The sequence below is a fragment of the Eleutherodactylus coqui genome, chromosome 12 (genome assembly GCF_035609145.1).
Source record: "Eleutherodactylus coqui strain aEleCoq1 chromosome 12, aEleCoq1.hap1, whole genome shotgun sequence".
NCBI lineage: Eukaryota > Metazoa > Chordata > Amphibia > Anura > Eleutherodactylidae > Eleutherodactylus > Eleutherodactylus coqui.
In genome coordinates, this window is record NC_089848.1 from 2,081,134 (window position 1) to 2,097,557 (window position 16,424).

The 16,424-nt window shown below is 45.0% G+C and overlaps 1 protein-coding gene across 7 annotated transcripts in view; it reads right to left on the bottom strand.

The window, feature by feature from the left end:
• Positions 1–16,424, bottom strand: part of IKZF1 (IKAROS family zinc finger 1) — a 167,436-nt gene that overhangs the window by 117,627 nt on the left and 33,385 nt on the right. For all 7 annotated transcript variants that reach the window (XM_066585585.1, XM_066585591.1, XM_066585588.1 and 4 more), the window contains exon 2: positions 15,619–15,672. In XM_066585585.1, coding sequence (XP_066441682.1) covers positions 15,619–15,658 — 40 coding nt within the window. In that variant the 5' untranslated portion in view covers positions 15,659–15,672. The remainder of the gene's footprint in view (positions 1–15,618; positions 15,673–16,424) is intronic.

Below are 16,424 nucleotides of genomic sequence, written 5' to 3' on the forward strand. Positions count from 1 at the left end.
CTTTGTTTCCAAGGTTAAACATATTCCATCTTTATATCTGGGCGATTCGTACCAGACTGTTGTAGACGATGGCAGCGCCAACACTACCATCTTAGAGAGGGGCATCTGCAGTCCTCTATAGAGGGGATGTTCTCCCTTAATGCCACTCTCACTTCCTCCGATGCCGCCATCAACCATTGTGTCCAATACATAGTAGTTCGCCAACGCTATTGCCTGGCACAAGCCCTGCAGCCCCCGAGGCTCAACCTGCGGGTAGCCTGGCACACCTCTCTGATGGTTTACACTGCCAAAGGCTGAACATGCTTGTAGATATCAGCAAACGTGCCAGACTATCCCGCCCCATACGTCTACCGCTCTACGCATTGCCACAGTCTCATCAGGAGCAACAAATAAGACGAGGCGGAGTATCCAGTCTCAGGGTGTTTTAATACCGATCACACGTGTATCTCCCAGGTGGGAGCCCGCAGCGGGGCGCAATACATTGCATACTTGCTGCGTGCCAACAATCCCCATACATTATCTTGGCGTGTATACGTGCATAATATGCATGCTGTGACCTTTTTTACATGCGCCTTTTGTGCGCTGTGTGAGAGGCACAATTGAAAATAATGTAAGGCCTGGTACGGCGTATTACACGTGCAAAACCGCGCACACAAGTGTTAACATACGGTCGTGTGAGAGCTCCTAGTGGGAGCATGCGTGTCACGGAGGCCTTAACTCTCCAACAGTCTCACCAAGAGCAGAAAAACCTCCCAAAAATGGCCCTTTCTTAAATTGCAGAACTCAGTCGCCTTGCATTGCATTTTTATCCCCAACACACAGCAGACCTGTAAGATCCCGGGGTACGGTCACATGGTCCACGTCTGATGTTGTACCTGATCCGGGGCAGTAAATGTCCGGTTGGGAGGGGGGGGGGGGGGGGGGGGAGAACAGGACAAAAACTGAGAGCCAGGATGAGATCATCACCACACGATTAGAGAAGGAAACACGGAATTACCTGCGGCCGAGCATTTTTGTGGTCAGGGACACAACATAGAGCAGATGAGGGTCATCATACTGAAGGGCAACTTCACGTTTCAGAAGAATTTGAGAGTATAAGTTTATGGCCATGTTTGATATCCTCAAGAATAGAATGAACCTCGGAGCGGGGTTCTTGCATCAGTGGAGAATATGAAAGGTCTGAAGGAGGCCAAGAGGGGTGTCCTTAAGGAGACCATCCAGGAGGTGTGTGGAGACACCGGGAGGGGGATGGCATAGTCACGCCCCAGGGGACCATCCAGAAGGGGTGCCATTCCCAATCATTGTTTTACAAACTTGGTAAAACTTGTACTTTGATTTGAAGGAATGCTGCCATCCAACAGGTGGCGCTGCAGAGGTATTGCTTCATCTTCCTTGTTTGCAGGTCTGAAGGAGAGATTTCACATTCACTGGACTATTTACTGTTATGGTCTTCCCTCCCTGCCATTTATCTAAATGCCATTGATCCCAACATGTCTGTGCCCTCTCGTCCTGTCTCTGGTATTTATCTAGTGAAAATTCAGTCCCCCATGTTGCTGCCTCCGCCCCCCCCATGTGATCAGGTGTATTCATTTAATACCTTGTTAGATCTGTTCCATTGTGGTCTGATGAAGGACCCTGTGAGGTGTGAAAGCTCGCTGTACCATCATGTATTTTTGTTAGCCAGTAAAAGATCTCATATCTACAGGAGGACTTGGCTTCTCTTACTGGGAACAATCACATTTTAACCACTTGGTGTCACAACTCATTTTAGCCTTAACCCTTTCCAATCCAATTATTTTTTCTCATCTATTCTCCCCAGCTCCAAATAAATTGGAGCTGGGGAGAATGGATGAGAAAAAATACATTTCCCTGCACCCTCCTGAACTGACAGAGTTCAGGAGGGTGTAGGTGCTCACCGCACCGTGGAGGGACCTGCTTACCTGTCCGGTGTCTTCCGCATTCTCCTTCTGCTTCCCGTCTCGGTGATCATGTGACCGCTGGGGTCAGGTGGCACCCAGCGGTCACATGATCGCCGAGCCGGGAGACAGAAGGGAGAATGCGGAAGACGCTGGACAGGTAAGCAGGCCCCCCCACAATGCAGGCTCCCGACTCGGCGTTCGTGTGACCACTGGGGGTCAGGTGACACCGGTGGTCACATGATCGCCAGCCGGAATCTCCGTGCGTTACATAGCGCTAATTGAGCGCTATGTAATGTGTAAAGGAGAAGGCAGAAAGGGTTAAAAACCCTTTCTGCCTTCTCCTCGGGGGTCCTTGATGAGGATCAGTGCAGGAGTGTATCTGCACCCGATGTGTCTCATGATGTGTCTGATGATCGGGTGCAGATGCACTCCTGCACTGCAGTGTGGGGCCTGCCCCGACATCGGAGCTGTGGAGGGAAATTATGATGTCGGGGCAGGCCCGACATTGGATTGGAAAGGGTTAAGACTCAGTAAATCGTATCCCATTTTGTGTTCGCGGTCAGCACTAGCTCTAGGACATCTTGTGATTTGTGGGACGAGTTCTAGTTTTTATATAACCCAATTTCAGGTAGATGTGATGTATGGAGTAACATACGTTTTTGCTGGGGTTAGTGGCGTTCACTGCGGGGTGTAAATATTATAATTAGAGCACCGCCAAATCTATAGAGGCTTCATTAGGTCTTACCACTTGTGGGCAATGGAAACACTTTGGGCTTGGAGTTTGACCCGACGCAGAGCAGCTTTACATTCTTTCAGTCTGGTTTTTCTGTTTTTTTATTGCTGCCAATTTGAGGTATAAAGGATTTTATTTTACTTGTTTTTAGTCTTGTTTTGAGATGATCAGAAAACGGCTCTTTTGGCATTTTTGTTCCTTTTTTACGGACTTTACCGTGCTGCATAAACCATGCCATATTTTGTAGTCCGGCCGTTATGGATGTGGCGATACCAATTGGGGGAGGGGTTTTATTTTTTGACATTTCTAAGCCTTGTGTAAAAAGGGAAAAAGTTTTGATGCCGCCGTCAGGAATAACATCTGCGGAGGTAAACGATGTAGTGATTAAACAAGCCCTCATCATTGCACTCCTTTTCTGGGGGAAACACCACATGTCAGAGAGTACACATACTGATTGATAGGGGTGATAATGTGGACAAAAACCCATCTCACACCTCCTGTATGTTTTTGTCCTTTCTGCTGCCCCCCCCCCCTCCACCTTTAATTGGGTTTAGCCAAGGTTTCCCTATGGAGCCTTCCTTTCTGTGGCGTCTCATGAAGACCCGGTTTTTGTGCAATGCAACTTTTACAGTGGGAAATCCTATTGTGTCCCCTAAAATAACCCCTAGCTGCATCAAAAAAAACAATACATCACCTACGAGGCGCTGTCCGCTCCAACGCACGTCTCCTTCGCTACGCCGGCACTTGTTTTGTAGTCTTCAGCCAGCGCTGCCTGGTCAGGTGTTTCAAAACCCCGCCTCCAGCAGCACTGACTCCCATTGGTTCTCGAGCACCGCGGCTCAGCCAATCAGAGTCAGTGCTGCTAGAGGTGATAAGTTGTTCTATATTATACCGCTGAGTTAACATGAAAGCTGTGCTGTGATTGGTTGTTATATATTATACTGATGTAACATGAAAGCTGTGCTGTGATTGGTTGTTATATATTATACTGCTGAGGTAACATGAAAGCTGTGCTGCGATTGGTTGTTATATATTATATGTATGTTATATATTATACTGCTGAGGTGACATGAAAGCTGTGCTGTGATTGGTTGTTATATATTATACTGCTGAGGTGACATGAAAGCTGTGATGTGATTGGTTGTTATCTAGATATATAAAAATGAACGTATGTATGTGTGTCTTCGCCGCAACGCGCGACGGGTAAGCTAGTTATTAAAAAAAAAAAAAAAAAAAATGCAATAAAAGTTTAAAAAAAAAACAAAACAAAAAAACTTCTGCCGCATTTTGTATTGCTGCATCCGTAAATGTCTAACCTGACAAAAGAATGCATTATTTACCTCACATGTTGAGCATAATCAGAAAAATATATATACACACACGGATCTGCTACATACAACACACACATATTATATGTTTGTATGAAGCTTCACTGCAGCAGATCCGCCTGCGGCCGCTAATCCCTATAATAGCCAGTCATGTGGACAAGATTTGTCAAAAATGTCATCCACACGGGGTGGACAATATGTGGAGCGGATTCCCGGGACACAGCATGTTAGTTCTTTTTTTTTCCATTGCAGCCTCGCTCCTCTCTATGGGAGAATCAGCTGCAACCGAAAAAAGCAGCTAAGTGCCGCAGGTTTTAAAGCTGCACTTATCCTGCAGAAACCTCGCGGTTTTTCGTTGCGGCAAAACTGCCCTGTGTGACTCCAGCCTGAGGCCTTTTATTGATGTTAACGAGGACTATAAATATATATATTTCTTCCTGCTGTCCGAGTCAGACTGCTCCCAGGACTGGTCACATGCTCATTTGAAAGCGACGTCTTTATCCTCTATATGCAGCCTATGGCTGTTTTTTGTTAAGTACGTCCTCTTTCGTGGAAGGAGTCTACCCTTAGTCCCTGTGACTGTCAGTTAGATTTATCTATATCCCGTGCGCCATCTCCTGATAGGGGAAGATTCCTTTCAGTAGAAATTTCCGTCTGGTCCTAACTAGAAAGCGTGCTATAAAAGGGAAAGTATACATATCCCAGGCACAAACCAGACCAAGGAATTATCGATCAGTAGACCAAGGACATTTCTGCGTAAACTCTGAATATACTAGTCTGGTTGACCCTTTAATCAAACGGCTATAGCTACACCATTTACATTACAGGGTACCCTCTGACGATCGTCAAAGCCGTAACATTTATTCGTACTAAACTGGAGCTAATTGCTCTTCATGAAATACGGCATCCCTCACTAGAGCATTGTCGGGATCACCCGCTGGGGAGCCATTTTTTTATGTTTTTTGTGTCCCCTTCGGAAACTTGTATTCCAAGTTCCCTTTTAAAGCAATATTTAATAAAAGTTATATTTTAGTTTTTTTCTCTCGAACCCTACAGTGATGAGTCTAAATTGGCCATCTGGTGTTCGTCCTGCTTCAGTGATTTTTTCTTAAAATTCATGGTCATAAGAAGGGTCCTTCGCATCAGGATCTTTTTGCTCTTTATTGCTCCCTCCTTTGTGTCCAGACGTCAGGAGGGTGTACTAAATGGGAGGCATGTCTTTCTCTGACAGGTCTCTCTAGGAACACGTCTCATCTGCCCAAGACTGATCGAGTTCCAGCAATCACTAAGGAAGAGGTCAGGGATGTCTTGCACTGCGGGACCCTCCTGACTTTGGAGTATAAGAGGCAGGCACTATTTAGCAAGGCCTTTTTTTTTTGCTAAAAACTAAGTCTTATAGTGGGGGGGGGGGGGGGAATGGTAATTTTCTGTTTATGTCATACTTTTAGCTAACATCAATTTTTAAGCATAGTTTATGAAAAGTTACACTTTTATGCAAAATTGCATGAAAATGCTGGTATCTATAAAGCACCACGTGGCATGTTTGACAATGTGCCGGCTTTGTAAAATATACAGGTGTGTGGGTTTAACAGGATACTTTTATTTTTAACTGTCAAACATGTATAAATTATCCTGCGGCTACCAGACAAATCACAAACAAGCCGCACATTGGGCCACTTGAATCTTTTCGACTTCCCTGGAAGGCTGGCATCAGCGGTACAGAAAGCTTCGTCTGCGGCTCATCCATCACTCTCTGAGTCTCCCAAGGAACCTCCTAGGCTACATCAATATCGGGCGTTCTGCTGCCCCCCATATGAAATCAGTAACATGGATCTATGGATGGGCTGCGTGGACAGACGCCTGACTGGTGAGCCAAGATCGAAGCTGATTATTACATGAAGCTGCTCGTTTTATTATATGGCTACTTTTAGGATGAATCTTCTCTTTCTTTTCGGTGGATTTATCAGTTTTTGGGGTGATTAAATGAAGAGATTTCCTCACTTTCAGCCCTTTTGATATTTAATGAACCGCTCAGATGCTTTATTTCAGGGTCAGTTTGCCCACTAGATTAAAGCGTCATTCTAACTAGTTACTGCGGACATCAGGGCCCAATCTTCTGTTTGACAGTTGTGATAGCGGAGGCCCACCCTGCAATCCTGGCTGGAGAAGGACTTGGAGACAATAAAAGGGCTTCCTCTCATTTGAAAGAGTGAAAAGGGGACATTTTTACAAAAGAAACAAAAACCTGAACTTCCAGCACGGACGCTCTCTGGCATCTTTTATGGTCTTTGCTTACAAGGTGCCAGCGATGGTGTGCCACTCAGAAATGCCAGCAAGTATGGCACACAACCACTATGGAGTCAGCTTGTAAACGTAGACCCACGGAGGACCTCCGGGGCATCTGGGAGTCCCGCTGCATCACTCCACAGCCCTCTTTACTTTTTAACATAGAGTGGCAAAGGAGAGAAGTTTGTGGCTCCATCATCAACCTCATCCATCTGTGCGATGACTCCAACTCTACTGCCAGGATGAGGCGTGCCGCCTGATGTCAACCCGAGCCGGCCACAACCTCACTACCCATAGCAAGCTCTCCGTAATAAGCTCATCACGGCCATTTCTTCTCATTCCCACAAGCTGTATAACTAACAATTCCTTTGTATTGATAGCAGCAGCCCTTGATTTTGGCGGCATTGTGTAGTTATTTCTTACATTAACACAGTTCAAGTCCAGCAAATAACCTGAAATGGTTCAAAAGAAAGCTAAAAGGCATAAAACTATTATGAAACTTTAACCTGAAATGCAACAATACTGAGTTTAGGACTTTAAATGGCTTTGTTTCCAGGGAACACATCAAGGAGGGCAGCTCTGCAGCACAGAACGCAAACTATGGGCTGAAGTTGGGTGCAAACTATTCAAAGTATCTCAGCTTTTGCAGATTACTTCCCAACCCTCTGATTCTATATAACCGGTGTTGGAACAGACGACATTACAAATCTGGCTCTAGAGGGTGTAAAGTTTTACTCTTCAGGACGGAGCACATTACTATCAGAATAGCAAGAAGGCGGCAAATAACCAAAGAAGACAAACAAGTCTAACTCTTAGAAATGTAGGCCTGGCCTAGAGAGAAATGGCCAAGAAAGCCATCGTCAGTACAGATACCAATACCATCACAAGACACTTGGAAACTGGAGGGAACTGACAGGAAGAGGTCTGGCAGGCCAAAGGCCGCTACAGACTCAGATGGGAAGTTTGGGAGTCGACAGTTTGTGTTATTTGCGCCTCACGGCACAAAGTCTTCAAGCACAACTTAATGCAGCAAAAAATAAACAGGTTTCTATTTCATCTGAAGAGAAGACTTCTCTCCTCAGCTTGGACAGGTCAAGTGTCAGTAAGGAAGCCACGGCCAGGACTGGAACATTAAACAAAATAAGACCTCCCTGGGCCAAGCAGTACCTCACGGGGCCTACTGAGGAGTGCGAGCAGGTCCTATGGACTGAGGAATCAAAATGGAAAAATTGTTTGCTACATCAGACAGGGTTTTGTACGCCATCAAGTTAAAGGATGGAGGAGGAAGCGTGAGGGTCTGGCAACTTGCACAGGGTGACTGGACAAAAAGGGGGGCTACCATAGCACTTTGATATGCCATGCGATACCCTCCGGTGTGCGCCTAGTTGGCCAGGGGTTCATATTACAGCAAGACAATGATCCAAAATTAAACTGCACACTTTTGGGAACTTCACACTTCAACAATGAACAATACGTGAATACACTTGTAGAAGGAATACCTCGATGGGTAAGGCGCTTATATTAGCTGGAGGGGCAACTTTAACCCCTTCACGACCAATGACGTACTGGTACGTCATGGAGCGTCGGGGTATGTATGAAGAGAGGTTGCGTGGCGACCTATCTTCATACAGTGCGGGCGTCAGCTGTTTATAACAGCTGACACCCGCGGGCAATAGCCGATCACGGCCGCGTGGCTATTAAGCATTTAAATGCCGCTGTCAATTCTGACAGCGGCATTTAAATCCCCCGAACAGCGTTCGGGGGTCCCGCGCGGTGAGATCGGGGGAGCCGTGCAGGTGTCATGGCAGCCGGGGGCCTAATGAAAGGCTCCAGGACTGCCTATCAAGCCATCCCCGTGGGGTGGCTTAATAGACTGCCTGTCAAAAAGCAGTATGACGTAATGCTATAGCATTACGTAATACTGCAGGAGTGATCAAAGCATCGCATGTTAAAGTCCCCCAGGGGGACTTCAAAGTAATTAAAAAAAAAAAAAATTAATAAAGTTTTTGTTAATTTGAAAAAAAAAAAAGTTGTAAAAGTTTAAAATCACCCCCCTTTTGCCATATCTATTAAATAAATCTAAATAATAAAATAAAAATATGTATTTGGTATCGCCGCGTCCGTAAAAGTCCGATCTATCAAAGTAGTGCATTATTTTTCCCGCACGGTGAACGTCATCCGAAAAAAAAAATAAAGAACGCCAGAAATGCACTTTAGTTACCCTGTCTCCCAGAAAAAAACGCAATAAAAAGCGATCAAAAAGTCGTATGTATTCCAAATTCGGAAACTACAGAACATCCCGCAAAAAATGAGCCCTTGCTCAATTACGTTGACGAAAAAATTAAGTTATTGCGCGCACAAAATGACCACAGAAAATTGAAAAAAATTAAATGTCTTTGAAAAAAAACAATTATAGGAGTATAGTAAAAAAAAAATAAATATACAAGTTTGGTATCGTAGTAATCATACCAACCCATAGAATAAAGTTATCAGGTCCTTTTTGTTGCCATTTGCGTGCCGTAGAAACAAGACACACTAAAAGATGGAGGATTTCATTTTACTCTCCTTAGAATTTTTTAAAAGTTTTTTAGTACATTATATGGTACTTTAAATGGCACCAGTGAAAAATACAACTCGGCCCGCAAAAAACAACAACCCTTATACAGCGACGGCGATGGATAAATAAAAGGAGCTACGATTTTTTTAAAGGGGGAAGGAAAAAATGAAAAAGGAAAAAGAAAAAGGGGCCGCGTCATTAAGGGGTTAAACAGTCAAAAGTCTGAATCTCATTTGGTGAAACAAAATTAATCCATTAGTTTCATTAATCTTAACTTGTTTGTTCTCCGCTTTCATTTCAAAATGAATTTGAAACTTTAATCTGTAAATAATCCAAAAAAAAAAAAAAAAGTTAAGGAGTTCTAAAACTTGACCGGTAGCGCATGCCTTAGTAGATAATCGAAGACTTGGCCACTACGCTCTTGGACAAAGCAGAGCGATTCCAATCAATTTGGTCCCCTTGGATGAATGATATGAGCTGATCAGCATGGTGCGCCCCCGGGCCCCAGCACCCCTCTTTCACCTCCTGCGGTGAGCGTGCCCGACCAGCGTTGCGGTTGTCTTTTCATCCCTCGCTGCATGCTGCCATCAAGGCTGTGTCCACACGGAGCGGATTTGCTGCGAATTGTCTACAGCTGGCATTGTGAAGCAGATCAGCAGCGGCCAAACAGCCTGCCCAAAACCCGCCCCATCCGGTGCAGATCTAACCGCGTATCCCTGTGCGGACTTAACAGGTGAATTCCGCAGTGGAAACCGCGTTAAAACTGACTGCGAAACCGAATTTCTCCCCGCCTGTCAGTTTCCGCACGGGTTTTGTGCGGGTTACTTCTGCAGCTACTGTAAAGGCCACAGAATCTCCGTGCGGCGTGCCCAGACAGAAGTTCCGCAGCAAATCGCCCCGTGTAAGCCCGGCCAGGTAGCGGTTCCGGATAATATTCTTTATAAGCCTTTGTGTCTTTACCTCTCAGTGATTGGGCCTTGTTGGACCCGCTTGTACACGAAGCATGTGACAATTGTACTTAGGGGGCGTCTCACACGAGCGTTTGGCCATGGCCTATTACGCGCTACACTGTACCAATATTCCACAGGCGGCCATGTTCCCGTTTACACGACGTGCACAAAATAGTGGCAGCATGGATTGGAGCGTGTTACACACGTGTACATGCCAGGATAGTACGGTGCGGGATAAGGTTGTGCCTATGGCCATTCTCATACATGCGCTTCCATTGATTTCAATGGGGCTTTTCACACATGCTTCCTACACTGCATTTTACGACACCCGATTTTCGAGTGCTGTCTGCTATGATTTGCCACACTTTTGCGCTTTTTAATGCACCCCAACACAATTATGGGGTGCGTTAAAAACCGCTGTGTCCGAAAATGGCGGTTAAAAAATAAAAAATTGCTGGGATCAAAAATGTAGCATTTTGCGGACGCAGTGTGCGAGAGAGCGGCCTAAATGGGACTTGTAAAGAGAACTGAAAAACCCTCCACGTTGCCAACCAACTCCTGGCAATGCTCTGCGCTCCTTGGGTTAAATATCAGGTGTTCTGCTAGTTTGCATAAACACAACCCCCATGACTAACGAAGCTCAAAGATAATTAACAGCGATAATTAGCGAGATCAAGAGGAAATAGAGAGGAGTTCTTCCTTGCTGAATTCTTAAAAAAGGAAATCAGCTGTAACGGTGAAATATGACGGCTGGGATCTCTAGAAGCGGAGGCTCGTCTGGTGTTGGTGCCCATGGAAGGGGCAGAACTTGGCACAAGAAACAGGAATCAATGAACCCTTCCTTTCAGGTGCCAATACTGCAGGCTGGTGGAGGGGAAGCAATGGTGTGGGTAACGTTCTCCAGGCACACCTTGGGTCCTCTGATACCCGCGGATGACAAATTGCTGTGGTTCTTAAGGGCAAGGAGGTCCAACGCACCAGTAGATGGGGGTCTCTAAAGTGTCCATTCACTGTATATTCAGCAAACCTATCAATATAAAAGCCATTTGTCATGGTGTCCATCCACAGGTATCGGGGGACCCAAGATGTGCCTGCAGAACATTGCCCACACCATCCCCTTTTGTCAGTAGAGACTCTGGCCTCAGGCGGCATCCTGCCACGTCTCGGAGGTGGCGGTAATACAGAGCTCCTGGCTGCATACTCAGGGCAGATGTAGGTGTATCCATCTACATACATATTGGTTAAGAATCTGGGGGCGGTCATCATATTGTAATATCACAAAGCACCCTTTATACCATTTTTACCAATGAACCAAAAAGTTTTAGTTTCTTTTGGGAGCTGGAATGGAAAAAAATCCCATTTGCATAATGTTAATGTTTTACCGCATTCTGTAGATTGTTATTTTGGTCCGCAGGCCGATGCGGTTCTGGGGAGATCGAATTTATATACACTACCGTTCAAAAGTTTGGGGTCACCCAAACAATTTTGTGTTTTCCATGAAAAGTCCCACTTATTCCCCACCATGCGTTGTGAAATGAATAGACAATAGAGCCAAGACATTGACAAGGTTAGAAATAATGATTTGTATGTGAAATAACATTGTTTTTACATCAAACTTTGCTTTCGTCAAAGAATCCTCCTTTTGCAGCAATTCCAGCATTGCACACCTTTGACATTCTAGCTGTTAATTTGTTGAGGTAAGCTTGTGAAATTGCACCCCACGCTTCTAGAAGCATCTCCCACAAGTTGGATTGGTTGGATGGGCACTTCTGGCGTACCATACGGTCAAGCTGCTCCCACAACAGCTCAATGGGGTTCAGATCTGGTGACTGCGCTGGCCACTCCATTACCGATAGAATACCAGCTGCCTGCTTCTGCTGTAAATAGTTCTTGCACAATTTGGAGGTGTGTTTAGGGTCATTGTCCTGTTGTAGGATGAAATTGGTTCCAATCAAGCGCTGTCCACTGGGTATGGCATGGCGTTGCAAAATGGAGTGATAGCCTTCCTTATTCAGAATCCCTTTTACCCTGTACAAATCTCCCACCTTACCAGCACCAAAGCAACCCCAGACCATCACATTACCTCCACCATGCTTAACAGATGGCGTCAGGCATTCTTCCAGCATCTTTTCATTTGTTCTGCGTCTCACAAACGTTCTTCTTTGTGATCCAAACACCTCAAACTTGGATTCATCCGTCCACAACACTTTTTTCCAGTCTTCCTCTGTCCAATGTCTGTGTTCTTTTGCCCATCTTAATCTTTTTCTTTTATTGGCCAGTCTCAGATATGGCTTTTTCTTTGCCACTCTGCCCTGAAGCCCAAAATCCCGCAGCCACCTCTTCACTGTAGATGTTGACACTGGTGTTTTGCGGGTACTATTTAATGAAGATGCCAGTTGGGTACCTGTGAGGCGTCTGTTTCTCAAACTAGAGACTCTAATGTGCTTATCTTCTTGCTTAGTTGTGCAACGCGGCCTCCCACTTCTTTTTCTACTCTGGTTAGAGCCTGTTTGTGCTGTCCTCTGAAGGGAGTAGTACACACCGTTGTAGGAAATCTTCAATTTCTTAGCAATTTCTCGCATGGAATAGCCTTCATTTCTAAGAACAAGAATAGACTGTCGAGTTTCAGATGAAAGTTCTCTTTTTCTGGCCATTTTGAGCGTTTAATTGACCCCACAAATGTGATGCTCCAGAAACTCAATCTGCTCACAGGAAGGTCAGTTTTGTAGCTTCTGTAACGAGCTAGACTGTTTTCAGATGTGTGAACATGATTGCACAAGGGTTTTCTAATCATCAATTAGCCTTCTGAGCCAATGAGCAAACACATTGTACCATTAGAACACTGGAGTGATAGTTGCTGGAAATGGGCCTCTATACACCTTTGTAGATTTTGCACAAAAAAAACAGGCATTTGCAGCTAGAATAGTCATTTACCACATTAGCAATGTATAGAGTGCATTTGTTTAAAGTTAGGACTAGTTTAAAGTTATCTTCATTGAAAAGTACAGTGCTTTTCCTTCAAAAATAAGGACATTTCAATGTGACCCAAAACTTTTGAACGGTAGTGTATATTTTATAAAATGAACACTTTAAACATTTAATAATTAGTTTTTGGGTCGCCACATTGTGAGATCGATGAAATGGTTTGCATTTCCGGCCGTGGCGCTGTGTGGCAGGGCTATTTCTCTGCAAGGCCAGCTGAAGTTTTCACTGGCACCATTTTGGGGTGCACAGGACTTTTTGCTCACTTTATGGCGATGACCAGCTAGTTTATGAGGGGTTGTAGAATTAGCTTTCTCGTCCTCCGCTCTCCCTGCTGGTTCCCCCGGCGGCTCTGGCCGCTCCGCTGACGCTCTGCTTACAGGCCGCAGCAGCCTGCGACGTCCCCATAAGCTCACTGATGCAGCCAATGTCAGAGCTGCAGTCTGTAAAGAATACGCAGAGCCCTGGAGCGGCCGACGGGGAACATGGAGGGGGCGGCTGGGGGCGAGAATGAGCCGGTTGTTATTTTGGGGCATGGAGAAGCTAATTTTAACAAGAAAAAATGAACTCTGAAAATCTGTTTTAAAGCATAAAATTGCAACTTTTTTGGGGAGGGGACGCCATTTTGCTGTTTGCCTCCGGTAGCATATGGCAAAAAAAAAAAAAAATCTTCTGGAGATTGCTTAAGTATCTACGAGTCCCTGACATCGACTAGGAGAACATTTGTCCCCCTCCAGCTGTGTGATTGGTTTCCTGCACCCCCCCCCCCCCCCCCGTTTTGGATATTCCACAAACCTCACAGACATTTACCTCCAGGTGTCAACCTGATAAGGGCTTTTTCTTTGAGAACTTCCTTGGTGGATCTACCACTATGTTTAGTATTATTGTCTTGTTGCAAGGTCCACTTTTAGCTGAACTTTAAAGGGAATCGGTCAGCACCATCTTACCCCCAAAACTAACTGGCAGGGGGTAAGAAATTAATTTAATGCCTTCTCTTTTCCTAATAAGCCCATGTACATCTGCAGTTAGGTTCCAGAACTATCCTCTGCCATATGCAAATGAGCACTGAAGAGTCAACCGGCCAAAAGAGTCCTTCTGATTCATGAGCTACTGAGCTAACCCGTCCCTTTCCTCTTGTTATACAGTTTATAGCATCCCGCATTACACAAGAAACCTTGTCCATCAAGAGGGAAGGAATGCGGTTAGGTCGGCAACTTAGGAATCAACGTGACTCTTCTTGGCCAGATGACTCTTCTATGCTCATTAGCATATGGCTGGAGATTACTTAAGGAGCCCATGTGCCTCTGCAATTAGGTTCAAACGTTAACAGAAGGCATTAGAAGTGAATGATTTCTCGCCCCGACGGCCGGTGACATTAGGCGATGAGGTGGTGAGCTCCGGTTTCCTTAACGGTTCTGACATCCGATCTCCCATTATCCTCAAGCAGCTTCTGATACAATGAAGAATTTAAAGTGGATTGGGTCCTTGTGTATCACCGACCGCAGCATTTCCATTACTGCGTATTACAATTGGTATCAAGTTATCGTAGATGGTCACCAGTAAGGTCTTCAAGTATTGCGGTTACAGAACGGTTTCCGCCGTCTATCCAGAGCAGATTTTGGTTAAAATACTGGGGTTGACCTTTATGTTCACTGGGAAATACTTTTTTCCTTCTGGCACCCCTGCCATGTGGATGTAATCTGTGCAGCCTTTCTCTCGGTCGCCTCATGCACTTTGACCGCATTAATGAGTTACACTATAAGGGGTCTCGAAAATGTGGAGACACCCATAAGGAATGAAAATGGTTTGGCAGACGGGGATCTAATTTTTCATACAAGTTGCGAGGGATGGGGGGGGGGGGGGGTTTGGACCTGTTAGCCCATGTGCCCAACATGACAGCCATTTTGGATTCAACTCTAATTTCCCAATGGGAAGCTAGGAGTGTGATATATCAAAGTAGCAGAGAATTTCACCAGAAATACACCGATGTGCTCCACATGAACATAGCTCGTTCTCATGTTAGCATAGTGATATAGGCAATATGAATGATAGCGTTCTCTCAAGCAGAACGTGTTGGGATAGTCCTTATGTTATAGATAAAGCAAACGTGACCTTGCAGCAGATTTCAGTGTCCCCCGACCAGACCTCCCATTACCCTCAGTGCAGTATCCAAACTTCTTTCCAAATTCCAAGAAACTGATTCTGTTGCTGATAAACCGAAATCCGGACAAGCAAGAATTGTTCTTGATGCCATCAGCCATATAATACACCTGTAGGTCCCCTGATGGAACCCAGGGGGTCCTTAGATACTTTTTTCAGCATCTTGCCAGGATGATAAGTAGGCAATTGGTTAAACCTTCTCCACTTGTAGAGGACCTTCTGGACAGAACAACGATTGATCTCCAATTGGTTGGTGACCTTTTTAAACCCCTTCCCAGGCTGACAAGTGTCTATACCCTTCTTTAGGAGGTTTAGGAGCTTGTAGGATCTAGTATGGCGATCCCACACATTTAAATACCCTCTAGAACACGGTTGTATCGGTTTGTATCTGAGCCTCGGATCTTTAGGGAATGATAAAGGCATCCATGCAGTTTGTGTTTTGGTCCCATTCTCTTCAGACACCGTTTGAATGAAGGTCACAGGGGTATTAAGTATTGATCTATTAAAACATGTAATCTGCACATGGGGTGAAGAGCGAAGATACATATAACCAGGTTGTGGGTTATAGAACGGGAATGCCGGATGAGTGGCCCCGCGGAGGCACAAGGCTTTCATGTCTCCCAATCATCGTGACAACCACAAACATCTTAGACTATTCATGTTCTGCAATGTGAATGTATCCTCAGTGGTACGTTGACCTCACCTGACATTCGGGTCATTTCCTGTGCCTCATCTGTTTCCATGTTTCTCTGATTATCTGTAAATTAAATTTTAAAGACCGTTAATATTTATTTAAATGGGCGATAAACTAAAATCTATCATTATTACACTAGGTCTTCCTTTACTCTCCTCCTTCTGTACCTGCTTGGGTATCAGGCAGGAACAGACCTTGAGCCTTTCATGAAAAAACAGAAATACAAAGATGTATAAAAAAATATCATTAGCAGCACAGGAGGACCAAATTTGTTATTTATTGTTAATTTCCTGCTGCATAATAACCCAAAATGCAAACTGACTGCAACAAAATTAAGCAGAAAATTAAATGGCCTTGGGTCATTGTAGGCACAGAATTCATTCTCTCGGCTGATCCATACTTATGTTCCTTTTAATTTACTGAGCATGCATCGATGAACCTTGAGTCAGCTTGGTGACACGCGTACAATCAGCAATCAAAAACGAAAGCAATTTGCTGAAGAATGTCTCATTTGCCCAAGCAAGGCTGCATATGTGAGCAGGAACGGTGGCGGGCTCCATTAATAATGAATACACCTCAACCAGCAGCAGATGGGGAAAACAGAAGCTCTTGTCTCCAACATACAAGGAGTCCCACAATCAGAGCAGACTCTCCTGCCTCTACTTGGGGAGAAGTGAATCTCCCAAAATAGCAAAACAAGCCCGCGAGAGCGAGACGAAGCAGACCTTCCTGTTTAACCTAACAGATGGCTCCACAGCTTTGGAACAAATAGTAGGAAACACTTGCCCCTCTGTCGCAACACGTAATGTTCTGAA